We start from the raw sequence: 24,129 nt of genomic DNA, 5'->3' as shown, positions 1-24,129 counted from the left end.
AGCTCCCTCTGGTGCTCTTCCCCCATTTTCATTCTTCCATGGCCTTCTGTCCCTTTCACTTCCAAGCTTTTTACTTCATCTCCCCCTTTCCAGGTTTCTCTTATCACTTTGTCTTTCTTTCTCCCCTCCCCCACTATTAAATCTACTCCTCATCTTATTTTTTCCAGTCCTACCGAAGGGTCTCAGCCCAAAACATCGGCGCTACTCTTTTCCATGCATGCTGCCTGTCCTGCTGAGTTCCTCCAGTATTTTGTGTAGTAATACTTCCATTTAAAAATGCTTCTTAATCTTCACTCAGCAAAGTGGTTTGTGACCTGTTTCATGTTCAACATAATAGTAACTCATGGACAGTTTTGTCCACAGGTTTTTACTGGTTGACCAGTTGCACCCAAACTTTGTGTATTTTGGTTGGAGTTGTCAGCTTTATTGACAGGCATCTTAGGTCTCTGCCTTCGCTTGCTTCAATGCTAATAGCTGGCTCTGTTCTCATGCTCTTGTGAGAGATGCAGTTCTTTGCTGTTTTCTTGTTTTTTTTTATCATGGTGTTCGCTGGCTCCTTGCTCAAAGATCAAAAGAGACCTTATTCCCCATGGCACTGATTGACAGCCATTTCTCAAGTACTCTTTGAAAAGGGAAGACCCTTAACTGGCTCTAGCACAGTGTGATGGACAGCTTGGTGAGATTTTGAGGAGGAGGTGAGAAGGTCAAGGGAAGAATTTGACAGTTTCCATGGTATGTTGCTGTGCTGTCATTGAGCAGTCACTGAGTGAATGTTTCAGCTCACAGCTAGTGAACTACCCACATCCTGAAAAAGGAGGACAGAGGAGATTAGGTTAGTCTGTGATTGCAAAATAGTTCCTTCTTAATTTGTGTTACTTACATGTACATACACTAAGGCTCCAATAATTCATTGAGTAAACATTTGGGAATCCAGCAATTTGGCATCTAGCTCATCTGGGTGCTGATTTTCCTGCTCCTTTCTACTCACCATGTCCCTGGTTCCGGTGTTCAATTCCATTTACCAGTGTACAGATAGCTGTGCTTCCTTCCACATAGAGGGAACCCGATTCCTTTGCTCCCTACCACACAGCAGGGCCTTGGTTCCTGAGCTCCCTTCCACCAGGACCCAGTTCCTGTGTTCCCTTCCACACAGTGGGGCCTTGGTTCTGTCACTCTCTTCCATTCACCAAGGGTTCAGTTCCCACCCTCCCTTCCATTTATCAAGGCCACTGTTCCCAACCGCCTCCTCTCCAATCACTAAGTCCCCAGTTATCTTTAACCTTACCTGGTTCTGTTTACCATTTTCCCTTTAAGTTCATCATATCCTGTTTCCCATATTTTCTTAACATAAACCTGGTCATATTTCAAACTCCCCCTTGAAATTTACTGGAACTTTATATTTCCCACCCCCCCCCCATGCTCTCTTTAAACCTATTGTGCTCATTGGAAGATGTATTAATCCCGTTTAACATAAAAAAATGAATTAAAATTGAATCTAATTAGAAAATCAGCAAATCAAGCACCAAAAAGTTCTGAGATTGCCAGATCAATGTAGTTTTATTATTTGATTTCAAAATTACAGTGAACCTTTAGAAGAGAATCCAAGAAATTAATGCTTCGCGAGAAAGTATGTTGTACCTTTGTTATTTCTCACGGTGCTGTTTTAAAATCTGAGTATGGCCAGTATATCTCTGGTCCACACTTGGGGAAGAAGGATAATTTGTACGGAATCTCATTGAAATCAGGAAGTCAGTGCTCAAATATCTCATTTATCAATATCTGATAATATTAGTGTTGAAATTATCGTAAATAGGAATTAGGACTTGCAGATTTTCCTGGAAACACTTACATTGTCATTTAAACCTTTTTCATTGTTATATTGTTTTAGCCTAGTCTAAATTTTCTGTAATAATGGCCAACTCAGAATACCAGCAGCCAACAATCTTGTAGGGACCCATACTGAAACAATTTAGCTTATAATTGGCATCTGTGTATATAAAGCTAAAATTAGAACTACAGGCGGTGGTCAGAAGCTGGCACATCTATGGGATCGACCATTGAACCCAAAAGTATTGAATGAGGTTGCTCCATGGCCAATCTGCAGCTGAGAAAATTAAGTCTAGGTGTGCTAAATGAGCCAACTATCCTTCACTGTTCTGCAGCTGTCTTTCAGTAATGATCGTTGTTCTTTTCAAAGTCTTCCCTTTGCATTCAATTTTGCCCTTTCTGTTTTCTTTACATCATTATCGAACTTTTGTAAGTATATTTCAGTTTGTAAATAATTTTCTGTATTATAGGCCATCAAACAATCATAAAAGTTCAAAATGGTCAGTTGTTTTAAATGCAACTCTGAAAATTACTTTGAAAAGGCAGCAATAAAATTAACTTCAGTTCATTCCATTTTCATAATAGTATGCACAAATATTTGTAAAATTGAATCTTTTCATTGATTGTAACGTTTCCAAGATCTTACTACCCTAATTTATTCACCACAAAGCCTTATAGAATAATTGTCTTTAATTGGAGATCATGCACAGAGAAATAGTAAAGTATTTTGTGAGAGGGAACAAAGAAGCTTTAAAGAGATGGAAACAGGTTAAACATTTGGACAACAATATGAAAATAAAGATATCTGTTTTAATTTAAACAATGGAAAAAGTAGACTATTATCTAAATGCTGCAAGCCTGTTAAATGTTGCTACTCAGATCTGTGACAAGAAATTAGCAAGCAACTATAACAGGAAAACAAAAAGTGTCATATTTTATTGCTTGGATCTTGCAGGAATGGGTAGATAGATCACATTGTGAGCACCATACAGTTTTGGTCTTTTTGTTTAAAGGAAAATATATAAACTTGGAATCCAGTGAAGATTCACTAGATGGTTTCCTGGGATTGAAGGATGCATTATTCAGATTCAGACTTTGTCATGGAGCACTCTCGAAGGACTGGACCCAGGTGCAGAGGAAGGGCAGGATCCCAAGGAAGAGCAGAAACTAGCGGTCTGACAACAGAATACCAACAGAGCCTCGGAAGAGGGACCAAGTGACACCACAAGACAATTTATCATTGCCTCCTGCCATGCACTGAATGAGAGTCTTCTTTAAGTAATTATAGAATGTGGGAAGCATGTGCTAGCCACAATTAACTTGACAAGATTTAAACCGAAAACACGAGGGTTTAACAACTCTAGTTAAGATATTGATTACTAAATACAGGTGCTCCAAAACCCTGGAAATGCAGCACTCTATAGCAAGCTGCAGGGCTCAGGATGGTATCTGCCCCTCTAAGGCTGGCACCTGACAGCCCAGGGAGCTTTCGAGACAAGTCGGGAAAAAAATACAAGGCATATCTGGAGCTCGAGACAGTGCTGGAAAATCTAGAACAGCTCTGATGGCCCTGAGGCAGATCTGAAAAAACACAAGGCAGGCCTGGAGCTCGAGGCAGTGCTGGAAAATGTGGAACAGATCGTGTAGCTCGGAAACCTTGCATTTCACTCAGAAATCAAAAGCATTACATGGGAGATCTTATGAACCTTGTTGACCCAGAGAGCCTCAGAAAAAATCTTGAACATAGACTGGAGAAGCTCAGCACCTCTACTGGATCCACAGGGTTATTGGGGGGGGGGGGGTCTTTCTGCCATGGTGCGCTCTCAAAGGACTGGACCCAAGTGCAGAAGAATGACAGAATCCCCAGGAAGAGTTGGAAATAAGAGGTTAGACATCAAAATGAATACCAACAGAGCCTCAGAAGAGCAACCTGAGCAACACCACGAGACAGTTCATCATTTCCTCTGATACAATAACCACACCCCCTCCCCACCCCCAGGGAACTTGTTATTGCAATCCTGTTGCATTAAAGATTGATCATCTCTGCATTACCCTTTCTCAGTTCCAAGTTCAGCTTGTATATTTTTACCAAGTTGTAAAATCCTTGTTTCCTACAGACTCAATCTGAACTCGGGTCTATGCACTCCCCCTGTGTTTCACACCAACCAAACTAAGCACACCTAGATAGACCCCCATGTCTACAAATAAAGTTCCCAACCATTAAGTGTTTCTATTTTTTTAATTTTAATATTTCAATTAAAGTATTTTAATTCATATACTGTAAGGTAAACTTGTCTCAGTGTAGACAGGAACTGATGCCCAAAGCTATTCTAACAGTGGGTGGGATGAGACCCACACCAAGGTTAATGGTGTGTTTGAGCCCATTCATGAACATTTAAAGGCATATCAAAATAGAAAATATGGACAAAAACTAAAAGTATTTGTCTTTCTTTATATTTTCAGCATTACCTTATGAGCCAAAGGGCCTGTACTGTGATGTACCATTCTATATTGATGAAGCTCAACAAAAGCACTCACATGCAGTCAAACACAATATCATTAATGCTCTATTAGATATGTTATAAAAACAGACAAAGCTTACTCTTCTCCCAAGAGCCATTTTCTCCAAATTCTTGGAAATGTAAACAGCATCAGTTGTGTTGGGACCAATCCAGCACAGGTAAACAGCAAGCAAAGAACACTACAGTTGCAGTCTGGCAGACTAATTTCTACTTTGAAGAGGCCATCCTGCAACTCTCAGACACCTCCACTTATTTATCCCTCGTAAAGGACCCCACTCAGGATCATCATGAGATTGTCTACAACATCATTACCAACCTCATCATTTCTGGAGATCTCCCATCCACTGTCACCACTTATTGTTTCCTTATCCCACACTGCTCGCTTCTACCTCCTACCCAAGATTGACGAACCTGACTGTCCTGGTAGGCCCATTGTTTCTGTCTGTTCCTGCTTCGGTGAACTCATGTTTGCATACCTCAACTCCATTATATCCCACTTGGTTCAGTCTCTTCCCACTTACATCTGTGACACATCACATGCCCTCAATCCCCTCAACAAATTCATTTTCCTGGATTCGATTGCCTCATTTTCACTATGGATGTCCAGTCCCTATACATGTCTATCCCCCATTAAGAAGCTCTCTGCTTCTTTCTTGACAACAGACCTGACCACCACCAACCATCTCTGTCTGGCAGAACTGGTCCTTACACTCAACAATTTCTCTTTCGTTCCCACCCCCCCACCACTTTCTCTAAACTCAAGATGTAGCCCTAGCCACCTTCACTGTCCCCATCTATGCCTGCCCTTTCATTGACTACGTAGAACAGTCCATGTACCAAGCCTTCCCCGGTAACTATGTGCTGTTTTATGCACCCATGCTGGCCTCATCAATTTCATCAACTTTGCCTCCAATAAGCGGTTGCCACAATTAACTGATGGCCCAATTAACTGGAATCCATTGTACTTAAAAAAGCAAAGAAAAAACAGTAATTCGGGCATTTTGGATTGCTTTGTTTCTAAGCATAGCTAACTGGCAGGGACACATTCCTGTTACGTTGTAGCATTCTGAACTTTGATGGTTTGAAAATTATGAATCAGCAAAAGGCTATTATTAGAAAAATGGGAGAAAAATGCTTTTCAGAAGTGTGTAATTTTTACTTTCAGATGTTGTTCTGAAGTTGTTTGATTGTTTTTGATAAACTTATATGAAAAGGGCATACAAGTCTGCCCTCTGTATCCATGGGGATTCAACCAACCGCGGATCAGGATCGAAAATGAAATAGAAGTTCTCTCTCTTTCTTCTTATTCCCTAAACAATACAGTGTAACAGCTATTTGCATAGCATTTCCATTGTACAGGTTTCCCCCACTAACCGAAAGTAGAGTGTTTTTGAGCGTTCCCAGACCCAAAAAATAACTTACCAAATCATACCAAATAACACATAAAACCTAAAGTAACACTAACATATATTAAAAGTAGGAATAATATGATAAATATACAGCCTATATAAAGTAGAAATAATGTACGTACAGTGTAGTTTCACTTACCAGAATCGGGAAGACAGCAAGCACACTGGAAGGTTCACGCATTTTTCTATCATACAGTTCTTTGTAAGCACTCAAAACATCCAGCAAACCTGCCCTAAACATACGTGCCTTTTCAAAATTAAAGTCATACTTTTCTGCGATCATTGCAGCACTGTCCATCGGAGCGAAAATCTCACAGTTCAAAGCTATGGCGGCTCGATCCTGAGATGCTGAGTGTTTGTTTTGTTGATAGCAAAACAAACGCTGAATGCTATTTTCGCTTTTCACCTCTCTCGCTGCTCAGGGTACGTGCTGCCTCTATAACGGCTGGCTGCAAAACAAACGCTGAACACTATTTTCGCTTTTTGTCACTCTCACTGCTCAGGGTTCGCGGAAGAGCTACGATGGTTGCGTCTGTACTGAACATGTACAGACTTTTTTTCTTGTCATTATTCCATAAACAATACAGTATAACAACTATTTACATAGCATTTACATTGTATTTGGTATTATAAGTAATCTAGAGATGAGGGACGCCTCACGTCTTAATAAGCTGGTAAGGAAGGCGGGCTCTGTCGTGGGCAAAGTACTGGAGAGTTTAACATCGGTAGCTGAGCGAAGGGCGCTGAGTAGGCTACGGTCAATTATGGAAAACTCTGAACATCCTCTACATAGCACCATCCAGAGACAGAGAAGCAGTTTCAGCGACAGGTTACTATCGATGCAATGCTCCTCAGACAGGATGAAGAGGTCAATACTCCCCAATGCCATTAGGCTTTACAATTCAACCGCCAGGACTTAAGAACTTTTTAAAAGCTATTATTAATGCTTTTTGAGATAGTGATTTAGATGCATATCATATTTTTTTACTGAGTTAAGTATTGTATGTAATTAGTTTTGCTACAACAAGTGTATGGGACATTGGAAAAAAGTTGAATTTCCCCATGGGGATGAATAAAGTATCTATCTATCTATCTATCTATCTATCTATCTATGATTTAAAGTATACAGGAGGATGTGTGTAGGTTATATGCGAATACTACACCAATTTATATAAGGGACTTGATCATCCATGAATTTTGGTATCCGCTGGGGGCGCCCGGATCCAAACCCCTGCGGATACGGAGGGCTGACTGTATTGTCCAATGTTTATCTTCACCCTGGTGATTGCTGACCCTATTTCAGGGATACACAGCAGTTGTTTGCTACCTGCTTGACATGGGAAAATATAGACATTGAATTGAATGATCTTTATTGTCATTATACATAGGTACAATGAATGGCATAGTGGCACAAAATCATTTTATATAATCATGTTATATAATATGATGAATGTTCATACAAGTTAATCATTGAGTGATAGTTTTTGTCAGAACTAGACAACGTTAGTCAAAATCAATCAACTCAAATTCTTATTAACATTTAGCTCTTATCCAAATTATGCTTGTTTTTACTTTTGCATTTTTTCTAATTATTATAATAAATCTATGTAATTTTGCATAACCATCTACAATTTCAAAGTCAAGAAGCAACATCCCAAAGGAAGCTCACAGCAGGTTGGCAGCAGCAGTATTACAGGCAGTCACAAGATTAGACTAATTTGGTTTCACAAGTAGGAACATGGGCAAGCTGGTCTTTTGGAAAGATGAGATCAAAGGAAGTAAGTTATCATCATTGTTGGAGCCAATAACAAGCTAAATTGTGAACTTCTTCAGTAATAGGCTGCCTGGAATGATTGCAGGAAAGTAGAGGGCTATGTAAGTTTAATGTAAACATGCTGAATTTACAGAGGCATTCCTCTGATCAGTTTAGCATCAGATATTATCATCGTCTCTTTCATTGACAGTCTAGATTGATATATAGAAAGCAGCAATGTAATGTTTGTGGAAGATAGAAAACATGGCAGACTATTAACATTGTTTATAGTTTGGTGGATAAACTGGATAGAATGGTGACATTGGCAGAAAAATGGCAGCTGGAGCTCATGGCCAATAAGTGTGAAGCACTGCACTCAGGAAGAATTTGAAAGTAGGTACACTACGATTAACGATAAGATCAATTAGGTACAAATGGCCTGAGAAACTTTCATCGCCATATGCACGTCCTTAAAAATCACATAGTTGCTGCAAGGCATGTAGTGTTAATTCAGCCCAAAAGGCTCAGATCAGAGCAATTCCATCATTTCCTTTACAAGTCTTACTTTTCTGTTGCCCTAGAACTTACTCCTGCTGTACATACCAATTTCTCTTTGCTGTTTTCACCACTTCTCTAAACAGTGTTGTGATTAACAGCAACCAGTTAACCTATGAGTATATCTTTTGGATGTGGGATCCTAACAAAGAGTTTCCAAAGTCAGGATCAAACCCCCAACACAACAATGCTATCAGCTGCTCTAGGTATGTCCACTTACCACTTGTGCTGACCATAGCAAATTGGAAAGGTGCTAAAAAGCATATCAATTATTTGCATCAGAAGCATAGACTCCAACACTGAAGTATAGAGCAACACACAGAAAATGCTGGAGGAACTCAGCAGGCCAGGCAATATCCACAGAAAAAGCAAACAGTCAATATTTAGGGCCTGCTGAGTTCCTCCAGCATTTTCTGTGTGTTGCTTGAAATTCTAGCATCTGCTGGTTTTCATATTATTGAATTATAAAGGTCAGGTTAGAATAATATAAATCTCTGGTTAGGCCTGAATCTTAGAACTGTGGTTCATAAGACCACAAGATATAGGAGCAGAATTAGGCCATTTGGCCCACTAAGCCAGCACCATTTCATCATGGCTGATCCAATTTTCCTCTCAGCCTCAATCTTCTGCCTTCTCCTCGAATCTCTTCATGCCTTGACCAATCAAGGATCTATCAACCTCTGCTTTAAATATACATAAAGATTTGAGCTCTATGGCTGCCTGTGGCAAAGAATTCCACAGATTCACTACTATCTGGCTAAAGAAATTCCTCCTCATCTCTGTTCTAAAAGGACACCCCTCTATTCTGAGGTTGTGTCCTGTGGTCTTAGACTCTACCATCATAGGAAACATCCTCTCCACATCCACTCTATCAAGGCCATTTATATTTCATATTTTAAATTTCATATAGATATTTCTGAGAAACACACTCGAAGTGAAGAACTTTAAAGGGGTACAGGTGAGATCCACTAGGATGTTTCTAGGGATTGGGGACTTCATTTATTAGGACAGATGGGAAAATATAAAATGAGGACAAAGAGGTTTAAGACGTGATCTGATGAAATGACTAGATAGAACAGAGTAAAGCTATTCCCCCTGGCAAATGGGACAATATCCAGAAGTCAAAGACTTAAAATTATCATCAAAAGATCTGGAGGGGAGATGAAGAAAAATACTCCCAGTCAGAGAGATGTCAAGATCAGGAATGCTTCATGAGGAAAAGCGATAAAAGCTAATTCCATAAATCATTTTAAAAAGGCTCCTGTGTATTAGCTTGGGAAACTCAAATTATGGGAAAAGTAGGTCTAAAACAAGTGATTTTTCAAGGAACCAGGATGGGGCAATCGGTCTAATAATCTTCTCTGCGATACATTTCTATGATTTGATGATTAACACTGGACTGATTTTAGATTATACACCGAAAGAACATTTTTCCTGTGTTTCAACAAACAAATTTGATCATTCTGAATTTTATAATTGTCTACTTAATACACTGCTGATGTTATGTACTGAAATTTCTGAGAAGGCTGAAAGGTGACCTGGCATATTGTGCTGTTAACTGCACTTTAAATGTGTTCATTCAATAAGCTTGATGACTGACTCTGTCCCCTCTCTTTTTTTCTTTGTCTTAGCAATGGAATTCTGTGAAGCTCCATCAGTGTTGTGTGGTGGGTATCAGACAGATCTATGTGATCCTTCCCAACACGGATACCCTATGATAGTGGGATCTGATGTCGACACTGAAACAGAAGGAGCTGCATCTCCAGAACATGCTTTACGATTGTGGATGCGAGAGATCAAATCTGAACATAGCTCCTGTCTGTCAAGCCGTGCAAATTCAATGCTTTCCCTCACTGACACCGAACAGGAAAGGAAGTCTGATGCAGAAAATGGTAAGGATTTAAACTAAGCATTTCTGTAAAATATTGTGGTGCAATGACGCCTTCAGCTGATGCAAAAATTAATTACAAAAGCACAGTAAAATTGGAGCTCTTTTCAGAGCTCTGATATGGTTTTGTGTAACTTTGTAGGACAATTCATTAGATGAGAATTATATCAATTAGATTCATGTACTTACCTCACAAGTTCTCAGGATAGGATTGTGTAATAAATGTGCTGACTTAAGATTGTAATTTGCGCCAACTTTATGTCTGCATCCAAAGTTTGATGCCAAAGTTGCATTTCTGAAATTTTGGAGAGTTTTAATTAGCCGTCATCATTTACAGATATTTTACACCTCCCTGGTGTCTCCACTGCTTTTCGTCTAAGTGTAAAATATACTTTACAAAAACAAATTTGAATTAGATGTGTTGATTTGCAGTGCTTTGAATCATAGGTGAGGTGTGTGAGAAATAGAAACAGTCACCATTTGTTTCAAGTGTTCAGAAGTACACTTAAGAACTTATTAATGGCTTGAGTACTTTTTTTTTGTAAAAGCTGGACAGTGAGAGAAGTGAATTAACTCTACCTCATTGCGTGGCTATTTGTCTTCAGCATTTTCTCTCTGCTCCTCTTCCAAAAATGACAGGGAACACTTGAACAGCAAGAGTTTATACACATTTCCTAGTTCTACAGAATGGAAAATTTTGAACTTTAAAGCCATGTATCTGATTATATATCAACGTGTTATTTAGCAGCATTCTTGAAAACTGAATCTCTATAGATGGAAAAGCATAGAATGAAAGAACCGGTTTCTTTTGCACGTTTATTGGCACAATGGCAAATTATCTTTAATTATTCTTGGAAGGGTGGCACAGTGACACAGCTGTTTGAGCCACTTCCACACAGCCCCAGATACCCAAGTCCATATCTGACCTCTGATACTCCATGTGTGGTGTTTGCACATTCTCCTGTGACCAGGGGTGCATTGCCAATTTTTTTAGGGCCGGAGCTGACAAAATGTTTGCCATTTCCTATATCATCTCTCTCTCTCTCTCTCTCTCTCTCTCTCCATATATATATATCTCTATATATACACACAATTTGTGTACCTGTTCATGTAACGAGTGGGGGGGGGGTGTATGAATAGGGCTCATATATATTCATATATATATATGAATAAGAATATAATAATTATAATTATATAACATATTTTTAATATGAATAGGTCTTCTTATGATGTTAAGCACTAAACCAAGATGAAAGAAGTATGTGAATTCCAGAGCTCCACAGAAATATGGTGATAGTTAAGACATTAACAAGATTATATCCGATCACTACATTTCAGTGTATAACTGGTACAACAAAACATATAATACTTAATTTAATAATATGTCAAAGTATTGCACGGTTGCACTCACTAATTATCACAAAATATAATTATCAAGCAAGTAAAGAATAAGACAGTAATTGTGTATTTTACCAATTTAAAAGTAATTTTCTGCTTACCAAATGCCACCAATGAGAAGTTTCACAATAATTTCCACAAAGGTTCAGGTGTAATATGTGTTCGGGGGTCTGAAGCAACTCTTGTCCTGGTGTCATCTGCTGATCTGCGGTACCGCAGCCATGATGTGACATATGGCTCAGGATTCCACTGAACTAGAGGAGGTCCATGTAGTTTAACAAATATAGCCATCCATCCCTTACTAGCCTTAAACTCCTCACTTTCCTCAAACCCCTCACAGTGGTGCTCATAGAGATTACCGGTAAGTGCTTTTTCATGCTTAATTTTGCCATCAGCAGGGATATGCTTCTGTGACATGTCCTCTAGCCACACATTTAATGCTTTCTCAGTCTTTGCAAGCACTTCATCACGAACCAGAGAGACCATTTTTGCCGATGTAGGGGTAGCACTAACACTTCTGCGAATTTCAGCTTCTTTCTGCTTTATTGTGCAAAAGTTCATTGCGTTCTTACCAACCTTACGGCCCACTTCAGCAAGCGACATGCCACACTCCAAAAGATCTAAGATTTTTATTTTCTCAGCAAACAATGCTCAAACAATGAGTGCTGGAGAGAGACTGAGAATCTGTGACATGCCGGGAGGCTACAGCAGGGTATGCTGGGACAACGGGTCGAGCGAGGAGGAATTTCACAAATTACCTAAATTTTAAAAAACAGTCACAGCTCCAGGATTTCACCAAAAAATGATCAAATATCCTAATGTTATTAGTGGTATTTTCCTCACCAGCCGCCATCCCCTCTCCCCAACCCCCGGTTCCGTAAAATTCCCTCTATTTAATATGTGTCCGCTGTTAAATTCCCCGCTTGTTTATTTTACAGAGGTGCCAGCGTGGCACTCCAGTGAGCTCCGGTAGCACTACACCCCTGCCTGTGACTGTATGCTTTCTCCCAGTGCTATGGTTTCCTCCACATCCCAAAAATATGCAGTGCGTGTAAGTGACTGCTAGACCCTGAGGGAGGAGCTGATGGGAATTGGGAAAAATGAAAAGAAAGTATTAACATCGGTTGAATGTAAATAGATGTTTGATCACCATTGCGGACTTCAGGATCTGAAGAGCCTGTTTCCACACTGCGATTCTCAACAATTGAATATTGAAGATAAAGTGTTGACCTCTGCTTGGGATGTAACAATCCACAGACGGTGATGGGGAAATCAAATACGGACCATATCGTGTTAAGATATTAGTAAACCAGATGTTTTTATAACAATCTGGTAATTATAAATTCACAAGTGTATCCACTATATAATTAATCCAGATAAATTAAGTTATCTGGAATTAAATTTCCTAGCTGGAGCCGCAGAAACCGAAAAGTTAAATTAAAGTTGGGCTTACCTACTGAGATTCTAACTTGCTGCTATAGCTCCTGATTACAACAAGAGAGTTAATTTCAACAAAAGTTCTCACTGGAGACTGGTCAGATTAGCTAGATTTACCTTTGGCTGATGTTAGTAGAGTATCGTACAGTAATGTAGTTTCATTCCTGTACTTGTCATCCATCATTTAAACAATTAATCTTTAAACCAAATTTGAAATCCCACTACAAGAGCTAGGAAATTTAATTCCAGCTGAGTATGCCCAGATTAAAAATATAGTGGCAACATGGCTGAATTGCAAATGTAAAGAGACAGCACACAGCTAAAGGAAAGCCCATTAACAGTGTTGCTGAGCAGAGGGATCTTGGGGTCCAACTTCATAGCTCTTAGAAAGCAGTTCAGAAGGCAGATGGCATATTTGCCTTTATTAATCAAGGAATCATCGTCTTCATGTGCCATGTCTTATGATGTAGGCAATCCTGGTTTTGGACCATGATTGTTCTTGGCAAATATTACTGCAGAAGTGGTTTGCCATCGCCTTTTTCTGGGCAGTGCCTTTACAAGCTGGGCGACCCCAGCCATTTTCAGTACATTTCAGAGATTGTCTGCCTGGTGTCAGTGGTCACATAAGCAGGAAATGTAATATGCACCAGCTGCTCATGCGACCATCCACTACCTGCTACCATAGTGTCACGTGACTTTGATGGGGGAGGGGGATGTGGGGTCAGAAAAGGTGAAGACGCTGATCAGGAGCTACCCCTTGCCCAAAGATAACCTGCAGGCAAGTGGAGGGGAAGGAACACCTAACACATCCTTTGGTAGAGACATGTCTCTGCCCTGACACCCTTAGCCAAGGCATTGTGTTTAAAAGTCAGGAAATTACGTTGCAGGTTTATAAAACTGTAGTGGGCCATATCTCGAATATTGCAAACAGTTCTGTTCACTCCATTATAGTACTTTCATACTATAAAGGGCTTGATGGGATAGAGTTTAGAAAGTTTCCTAAATCAATACATAGAGGTTCCAACTAAAGAAAGTGCAATACTAGATCTCCAGTGAGGGAATAAGACAGAGCAGGTGATAAAAGTTTGTTTGGGGGAACATGTTGCTTCTAGTGATCACAATACTATTAGATTCAAGATAATTATGGAAAGGATAGTTCTGGTCCTCAGGCTGAGATTCTAAACTTCAGAAAGGCCGATTTTAATGGATCCGAATGGATTTGACAAGTGTGGATTGGGACAATTAGTTTACTGACAAATGTGTGCTTGATAAATGGGAAGCTTTCGAAGATAAAATTTTGAGAGAACAGAGCTTGTATGTTCCTGTCAGAATAAAAGGCAAGGATAACTTTGGTTTCCGGGAGATCTTGAGACTCTGGTTAAGGAGAAGAAGGAGGAAGTACATAGCAGGTATAGGCCGGAAGGAACAAATGAGGTACTTGAGTATAAGAAAGGCAAGAGAACATTCAAGAAGGAAATCAGGAGGGCTAAAAGAAGGTGCGATATTGTTCTAGCAGTCAAGGTGAAGGAAAATCCCAAGGCCTTTTGCAGATATATTAAGAGAAAAAGAATAACAAAAGACATTTTTTTCCCACTTGAGGATCAAAGTGGTCATGTATGCATGGAGCCATAAGAGACAGGATGACCTTAACTAGATGTTTTGCGTCTTTATTACTCAAAAGAAGGACTTGGTGTCTAGAGAAGTGAGACAAAACATCAGTGATGTAATGCACTGTGTACAGATTAGAGTAGGAGGTGTTTGCTGTCTTGAGGCCATTTGGGGTAGATAAATCCCCAGGGCCTGACAAGGTGTTCTGTGGACCTTGTGGAAGGCTAGTGTAGAAATTGTAGGGGCCCTAGCAAAGATATTGAAAACATCCTTAGCAACACATGAGGTGTTGGAGGATTGGAAGATACCTAATTTTGTTCTGATATTTAAAAAAGTCTCTAATATTATGACCCCAGCCCCTCCTTTGTGAGAATCGCAAGAGCCCTAGTGAAGGGGGGGGGTCAATGACCCAAGAGAAGAGAGAGATACGTGCGGTGTCCCTCGTTTCACGGCGAGGCAAAAGCTGGCGACTGTGGTCATTGTCTCGTGGAGACACCTTTGTGAATTGGGAACTGTACTACGTGTATGCCCTCAGGGCAACGTGGGTGGAGAGACGGAGAGAGATTGCATCATCCCAACCTGATTGACATCTGAGACCCCGTGAGTTCAGATAAAAGAGGGGTTGTAAAGACGGCCCCCCAGACGCACCAGAAGACACGCTAGAAATCCTGTGACAGCGTTTAATAGCGACAGCCGGGGGGGGGGTTCGTGTGCATCTTTTCCTTGCCTGGGATTGGCGACCTCACCACGGAAGAACGGCTTAGCTACAGGAGAGGCCACAAGTGAGCGGCCATTCTCCAACGAGACTCCGACGGATCGAACTCATAAAGGTTGGAAAAACCCGCCGGGTAACTGTTCCATTCAATCTCTATCTCTCTCTCTCCAACAAAAGTGCACCAGCACAACACCACACAAGACGGCAGCTGGTGGAACTGCAGTGACCGCAAGAGACTTTTAGATATACAGCGGACAATATATACATTACCCCTAGACAACGATAGAGCTTATTTCTTATTGATTATTACTATACCTGCACTTTAGATTGAGTATTGACGACGTATGTTATCTGAATGTTTGTATTAACCTTACTTTTGTGCCCCTTTATAAATAAAAAAGTTTAAAAATGGTACCATCAGACTTCAGCGGACCTCTCTATCTTTGCTGGTAAGTGATCCAGTTACGGGATACGTAACACTAAGAACAAGCCAAGAAATTATAAGTCTGTAAGTCTAAGATCAGTGGTGGGAATATTATTGGAAGGTATTCTAAGGGATCGGATATATAAGCATACTATTTGCATAGACCGGGACTGATTAGGAATAGTGAAAATAGCATTGTGTGCATTAGATCGAGTCTAACCAGTCCTATAGAGTTTTTCGAGGAAATTAAGAGAAAACAAGGCAGTGGACTTTAGCAAAGGGCGATGGAGAAGTTGGTAAGGAGGATTCTGCCACTTGGCATTCAGGATGAGGTAGTAAATTGGATTAGATGTCCTGGACGAAGCCAGAGAGCATTTGTAGATAGTTCACTCTCTGACTGGAGGCCTGTGACTAGCGGTGTGCTACAGGGATCAGTCCTGGGTCTGTTGATGGTCGTCATCTACATAAAAGCTTTGAATGATAATGTAGTAAACCGGGTCAGCAAAAGAGTAAATGGTACCAAGATTAGTGGTGCAGTAGAGAGCAGGGAAAGCTATGAAAGTTCAGACTCCGACTCAGAATCAAGTTTATTATCACCGGCATGTGACGTGAAACTTGTTAACTTAGCAGCAGCAATTCAATGCAATACATAATATAGAAGAAAAAAACCAAAATAAATAATAATAATAAACAAATAACTAAATCAATTACAGTATACAGTTTGCAGTGGGACCTGCATCAGCTAGGAAAATGGCAGGTGGAAATTAATGCAGACAGGTGTGAGGGGTTGCATTTTGGGAGGGTAAACCAGGGTAAGAATTGCACAGTGAGCAGCAGGGCACTGAGCAGTATAGTAAAAGAAATAGACCTGGGCATACAGATCCCTGATTCATTGAAAGTAACTTCACAGCTAGATAAAGTTGTAAAGAGAGCTATTGGCACATTGGACTTCATAAATCAAAGTTTTAAGTACACGAGTTAGAATGTTATGTTGAAGTTGAAAAAGACATTGCTGAGGCCTAATTTGGAGTACTGTGTGCATTTCTGGTCACCTAACCTACAGGAAATACAGGATTCCCCTACTATCCGAAGGTAGAGCATTCTTATGAAACCATTTGTAAGCTGAAATGTCATAAAGTGAAGAAGAAATTTCCATTAATTTATATGCGAAAAATTTTTGAGCGTTCCCAGACCCAAAAAATAACCTACCAAATCATACCAAATAGCACATAAAACTTTAAATAACTCCAACATATAGTAAAAGCAGGAATGATATGATAAAGACACAGCCATATAAAGTAGAAATATTGCATGTACAGTGTGGTTTCACTTATCAAAATCGGGAAGACAGAGAGCCAAAATCGATTTGGAGAAAAAGAAATTGGCACGTACACGCCTACGCACATACACGCATGCACACACAACTGCCCACACAAGACTTCATGGTCATGGTAGTCTTTCTCGGGGTAAACACACGTATAAAATGGGCGTCTTTTTTTCATAAAAGCGAAAATCCTATTTGGTTACCGAAAATAGATACTAATGTAGGTCTTTCGTAACAGCAAGCTGTCGTAAAGTGAACACTAGAAAGTCAGGGACCACCTGTATATCAAAATGATTGAAAGAATGAAGAGAAAATTTACAAGGATGTCAGCAGCGCTTGAGGACCTGAGTTATCGGGGAAGATTGAATATGTTAGGTCTTTATTTCCTAGAACATACAAGATTGAGGGGAAATTTGATGGAGGTATTCAAAATTATGTAGGGTATACATAAAGTAAATGTAAGCAGGATTTTTCCACTGCGATTGGTTGAGACTAGAATGAGGGGTCATAGGTTAGGTGTGAAAGAAGCAATGTTTAAGGGGAATGTGAGGGGTATCTTCTTCATTCAGAGGTTGGTGAGAATGTCCAATAAGCTGCCAGTGAAAGTGGTGGATGTGGGTTCAATTTCAATATTTATGAGAAATTTTGATAGGTACATGGATGGGAGGGGTATGGAGGGTTAGGTTCAGAAAGCAGACTATTGGGACTAGAAAGATTAATAGCTCAGCATGAACTAGATGGACCCAAGGGCTCTTTCTGTCCTGTATTGTTCTATGACTCTAAAACTTGAGAGTAGCAAATTCACAGTATTTTCTTTTGGCAAGCAGGCTTCAAATTTAATCAGTAAGAGTGACTGAACTAGCCACTCAATAGTTCTGTCATTCCATTGGTGACTTTAAGAATGTACCCTGACTTAAGGATGCATTTTCTCAAAAAAGGGCATATTCCATCAGATGTGTAACACCACAATGTTGAATGAGATGGATTCTGTACTGATCAAATACTGTAGTCCAAAACTGGACATTCATGGAAAACAGTGACCCACCTAGAGCGCTTGAATTGTATTTCATTCCAGCTGCAAACTTGCGCAACAAAATGTCCTTCATATAAATATTGCAATCATGCATGGAGACTAAACTTGACACAATGTAGATTATATTAGAGATTTTGAATAGTGACATTAGGCACATCAAACAGAACTATTACACAGGACCATGAGAATAGTAAACAGCAAAAGCAATGTGTTGTAGGAAGAAATAGGTTGCCCCACAATAAAAAAAAAGAGATCAAAACTCAGTAGTTCAGTCACATCTTTTTGTGAAAAATTTTGAACACAATTAAACCAATAATACATGAGAAGACCTGGCGAACAGAAGAGGACCTGGAAATGGATTATCTTTTATTCATCATTGCTGAATCATATCCCCAGAACTCTCTGCCCACGAGCACTATAATTACAATGACAGTGTAGATAAAGAGTAGATACTGACCATGCCAGTAACACCCACTGAATGAACAAAAAAAATCAGAAATAAAATTTATTGTGTGTAAAACAGGAGCATACCTCTCCTACTCCTTTCCTGCTGGAATAATGAGGTTAATATTTATCTTTTTTACTTGTCAGAGCAGGTACAAAAGATGCCGGCTAACGTCCTCCTTTAATTATTTCAGTTGTTTTGTGATTACCAGTTTGCCAGAGCCTATTTGGAGATTATTGTAACATTCACAGCAGGCATCAGAGCCCAAATAGGTCAGTGCTTTTACTTTTATGAAGGAAAAACTGTCCCAGGATATTTCATACAAGTCCTTTCTTACTTGCATGCACTCTTTATTCTCCTGTCAGTCAGTGAGCTGACTGGTGAGGACTATTGCATCAGTCCCCATTCAGTATCTTTGTCGTGCCTGGTACTTGGCTCGTGTTTTGTCCAGAAGTTGCTTTACAGTGTCTTTTGGACAGAAGATTGCTGCACAATGATCAGATGAAACCCTGAGGTTAAACTCATAGAGGACTATTGTATCCAAAATTGGGACAGATTCCCCTGCCCCCATTCCTTTTCTCTCTCTCCTCCTTGATCTTGCCTGTATGACTGCCACCCTAAATTAAAAATGAAGCTGGAGGTTTCAATTAATATCATACATGCAAAATCTTTGAGAGGAAGATTTGACCTGACTGGACTAAGGTTAATATTTATGAAACAATTGTGAAAAGTATTTTAAGGCTTCCCGAGTCAGAATTTATCTAATTTTTGTAATAGGCCATCTTACTTTTTATTTTAGTTTGAAGAGGATATTACCTTTTCTCATCCTTGATTACCTTTAACCTGGAACTAAAAGACAACAGTAAATGAACGAGGTGATTGCAGAATAACTTGCAAATGTATTGGAAGTCATTTAAACTTGAGCTTGAACATGATTTAAAGACTTCCAGATGAATATTTTTGGCAGATACCCTTTAGAATTCCAAGTAAAATGTCATCCTGTCATTTTCAGAGGCTGACTGATGCATTATATATTCAAAACTTCTTTTTTACATCAAGTGCTTGGAATTTGATTTCTCATCTACTGTAAATAACTTTGTGTGGTATTGTGTAGATTGACGTGCTATTCATAATTTCTATTTATAAAGCCACTAGTCTTTGTTAGCTAATCCCATAATGGATCCTAATGGATATAAAGTATTCATAGATTTGTGTGACACCAAAATTTATATTGCAAACCCCTGTAGTACCAGATGATAATAGCTGCAAATTGTTTTAATATTTATGAAATTATAACCCTATTCAGACCTGAAACCTAAAATGTACAATGTTACTATTTAAGTATTTCATGTAGTTAAAAATTATGCCAATGCATTAAGTGGTTACTGGGGTATGAAAATTTTATTATACCACATTAGGAGCTAATATCCTTAAGGATCCTTACTGAGAAGAGTTTGGGTATCTTGATTCAATTTATAGCGATTATAAATCAAAATCAAAAAAATCATCCATAATTTAGCATCAACTTGGTTCTTTCACTGAAAAAAGACCTGTCAGAAAGTGATTGTCCCCCAAATGGAAAACAAAATTTTCTGGCAACTTTTCTGAGGTGACATGTTTTGCCAGTTGTTCGAGTGAATATTTATTAATGATATTAGTTTTAAAGAAAAATATAGCCATCCCTCTCTTGGCATTTTACAGATGTTAAATGTATACATTTCAACTGGTCCTACAACCTCTTATAAGGCTTCTGAGCAAGGTAATCTTCATTTTCTTCTGTGGCCCCCTGAATTGAGCAAGTGCTTACTTTCAATGATTTCACTTCCTAGCTCTTTCCACTTTGATTTAGTCTGATTCTCCATGCACATCTTAAAGTTTTACTTTCCAAAATTATACATTGCTTTCATTTTAAAATCAATTTCAGGATTTAGCATAATAACTGTGGTATATCAAGTAAGAGTCCAACCTTTAGATAGGGGAACTTTTGTATGCAGTGTGTTTAATTGTTTTTCTCCACAGGGCAGGGTGAGGGTGTGCCTGATGCAGACCTGTGGTGAGAAAGATGATTTTAACTTAAAAGGGCACCAGTTTCCAAATAGGTCCCCTTTAAATTTCACCAAGGTAGATCTTTCATCTATTGTGAAGACCAGATTCTATATCAGTTATATAGCACGGTATGCCAGTACATATGTCCAGGGACCTCCATCTGTAGGTGTTTTGTATGCATGGAGGATCCAGAACAACTTTGCAAAATTAAAGGTTATTACATCTGATGATTACTTAACACATTAATGTTGCATTATGTGATAGAATTCTCTCATTAATCTATATTGAAATTAATTTTCTCATTATAGGTCCAACCTGTAATTTCCTTAACATTTTCTTATTGCAATACACTACCAATCTGACATCATAGCAAATCTGAAAATTGTTTTTGATTCCACAGTTTGAATCATTTTTATAAATCGTGAATAATAATGATCCTGCACTGATCCTTGTAGGACCATCCTTTCCCACTTTGTTTAGATTTTTATGTGTTTTCCATATCACATTTGGCTCCCTATGCATCCTACTTACTTGTACCCTGACTCAATGTCATCCCAAGTGATAGTGCATTCATAAGCAATTGTTGATGTCAGACCATAAGATCATATAACATAGGAGCAGAATTAATCCTTTTTGCCTATTGAGTCTACTCTGCCATTCCATCATGGGTGATTCATTACCCTTCTCAACCTCATTATCCTGCCTTCTCCCCATAAACTTTGATATCTTGACTAACCAAAAATCCATCTATCAACTCCCATATTGAATATACTCAATGACATGGCCTCCACAGCCATCCTTGGCAATGAATTCTGCAGATTCACCATTCTCTGGCTAAAAGAAATTCCTCCTAATCTCTGTTCAGAATGGATATTCCTATATCCTGAGACTGTGCCATCTGGTCCTAGACTCGCCAATTATAGAAAACATCCTCTCCACGTCCACCCTATCTGGACCTTTCAATATTCAATAGGTTTCAATGTGATCCCCTCCCCCCATTCTTCAGCCAATACAGGCCCAGAGCCATCAAACACTCCTAATACAATATGATAACACTATCATTCACAGAATTATTTATGTGAACCCTCTCTGGACCCTCTCCAAATCCAACTCATTTTTCTTAGATAAGGGACACAAAACAACTCACAATACTCCAAGGGTGGTCTGACCAATGCCTTATAAATAATCAGCAGTGCATCCTTGCTCTTAATATTCCAGTCCTCTTGAAATAAATTACACCAACTCAATCTGCAACTTAACCTTCAGGGAATCCTCAACAAGAACTCTCAAGTTGCTTTGCACCTCTGATTTCTGAATTTTCTCCCTGTTTAGAAAATAGTCTACACCTTTATATATTCTACCAATTGAGCTGTAGGATTGGTGTGCTGGAGCTTAAATCTTGCCCTTGCAGTATTATTTTGGACTTATGTGAAAAAGAATCACTTGCAAACAAAGCCGAATTGTGGTTATATCCGAGTAAAAGTTAATTCCCTCTAGGCAGGAGAGAAAATTGAAAAGGTCAGGGTGGAGAATAACTTCCATGAAACCATTTGGAAGTAAGTTTTTAAAAATGATGAATTTCCATAATTACATAGAGTTTAATCATTCACATAACTTATTTATATATAAAACCATTGTGATAAAAAATGGTTTCTTATTATACTAGTTTGGTTGAGCATTGCATGAAGAAAAGTAGCCTTTTAAACTTTGAAATGTTCAGTTCCTTGACAGTCTAATTGATCTTCTCTCTGCTCTGCATTATGTTCCATTGATTGCTTCCACTGGTTTCATAACTGAAATGGGCTAATTATTTTTGTTTTGATTGTGATGTTGCCTAACATAGTGATAATAAATACAATGGTGAGCATTTAGAATATAAATCACTGTTCACCACAGGCTACCACAAATAGCCTTCTTCTGCATTGAAGAATTTCTAGCTCTCTCGGCAAAGTCAGAGCATTTACAATAATTGACTTTGGTTGCTACTTAAAAGAATCAACGATCTTTAGTGTAGACCATCTTATATTTTAGCTGCTGTTTATTAGCTTAGTTTACTTGAAGTTTTCTCCTGATAATCAATTTTATTTATATGGAACCGTAGTGATGAATAGATCCATAGCTGTCTGTCTTCATTTTGTCAATCTTGCTGATGTAGAAATCAAATTAACCCGTTTGCAGACAACTGGCATTTCCCTAGCATACATTGACTCATTTACAATGATTACCAGTATCTTGTATTCTCTTCATTAATCATTCTCAACACAAGATTAAGAAAAATACTTGTTTGCGTGTATTTGCTTTTTAGCCTTTGACGAATGTCTTTAATTTTCATCTTACAGGTTCTCATCTTACTTTGGCGAGGTAACCTACTGTTCACATCCTCTCTTGAGAATAATAGGGGAAGTAATCATTCAGAATGCTTACAATTTTGTCTAATTCTTAATTTGAAGTCCCTTTGTGTGTTCAGCAAATAATCCTATTCATATTCAATTTCTGTTGGAAGTCAATACTAGATTGAGTATCTATAAGTTAACTGGACTGGAGCATTTGAGCAGTAACAAATTTTATAAATGATTAACTTGCAAGTAACTTCCAAAGGCGTAATCAACTCTAACATGTTAGGTTATACTAATCATTTATGGCTGAAATAGCAAACATTCATAATATAAAAATACAAAACAGGTTTATCTATTTTCATCTGAATCATAGAACATTGCATGGTGTCAGATGGGTTGGTCTTTCAGTTCTTCAAGTTTACGTTTTAATTTAATACTAAAACCTGAATTTCTTGGATAGGATTCATCTACCATACAAAGTCTTGCACAATTTATGACTAAGTGTGTGCACTGTAAACAATGGGTCTGTCTACACAAAATACTGTGAACAGTATACTAACAAGAATTGTTTTTATATTTTGTCTCTATAGCTATGCTCTGTCTGACCTCTGAATTTCCCTTCAACTTGTTTTTGTGTGATCTAATATTATTTTTCTTCTCTTGGTAGGTTTTAGGGTATTTGCCTCAAATTCTAACTGGTATTACTTGGCTCGTATTATTTTCTTAAGGTATTCAGAAATGTGCCTTGTATGAACATTTCTTGTATGAACTAATTACAGGTTGTTCCAAGCTTACAAATGCCTGACTTAAATACAGCCCATGCATACAAATGAGCATATGGGAGACTGGCAGGATGCATTTGCTGGCTGCCGTAGAGCTGCAGGTATCTTCTGTTGTGTGAGAAGCTGGTTTGCAGCAACATTTCAACTTGTAGACCGTTCAGGTTACAAACAGTTCATAGGAATGGAAACGTTTCATAACCTGCAGAGAACCTATATTTAAAATTTTCTCTCCTCTTTGAAGTTCAAATTCTTGCTTGTGGTCTTGTACCTTGTGTTTTTTATTTCAAATTGTGTTCGTTTTGTAGATAATTATTCTGTACTCATGGTTATAAAGGAGTGATTCATCTTTCATATACCTTGCCAAATGGAGATTCATTTTCTTGCAGGCGTTTAAAGGAAAATAAAGAAATGCAATAGAATTTATGAAAAACTCTAAATACCAAAAACTGACAACAGATGTGCAAAATAAGACAAATTATGCAAATAATAAAAATCAAATAAATAATACTGAGCTGTAGTGTCCTTGAAAGTGAGGACTCTATGAGTTGTGGAGTCAGTTCTGATGCACTATCAATAACTCCAAAAGACTGCAAGTAGAGTAAATACTGAAAGTCTTTTATTAGCAGT

The 24,129-nt window shown here is 38.7% G+C and overlaps 1 protein-coding gene across 6 annotated transcripts in view; it reads left to right on the top strand.

Moving 5' to 3' along the window:
• The window catches only part of tenm1 (teneurin transmembrane protein 1), a 2,244,326-nt gene that overhangs the window by 1,574,196 nt on the left and 646,001 nt on the right, over positions 1-24,129 (top strand). For all 6 annotated transcript variants that reach the window (XM_073058035.1, XM_073058034.1, XM_073058032.1 and 3 more), the window contains one exon: positions 9,698-9,958. In XM_073058035.1, coding sequence (XP_072914136.1) covers positions 9,698-9,958 — 261 coding nt within the window. The remainder of the gene's footprint in view (positions 1-9,697; positions 9,959-24,129) is intronic.

This window comes from Hemitrygon akajei, chromosome 10 (assembly GCF_048418815.1).
Source record: "Hemitrygon akajei chromosome 10, sHemAka1.3, whole genome shotgun sequence".
Classification (NCBI taxonomy): Eukaryota; Metazoa; Chordata; class Chondrichthyes; order Myliobatiformes; family Dasyatidae; genus Hemitrygon; species Hemitrygon akajei.
Note: the sequence above shows the minus strand (reverse complement) of the source record. Positions and strands in the feature narration are given on the sequence as shown.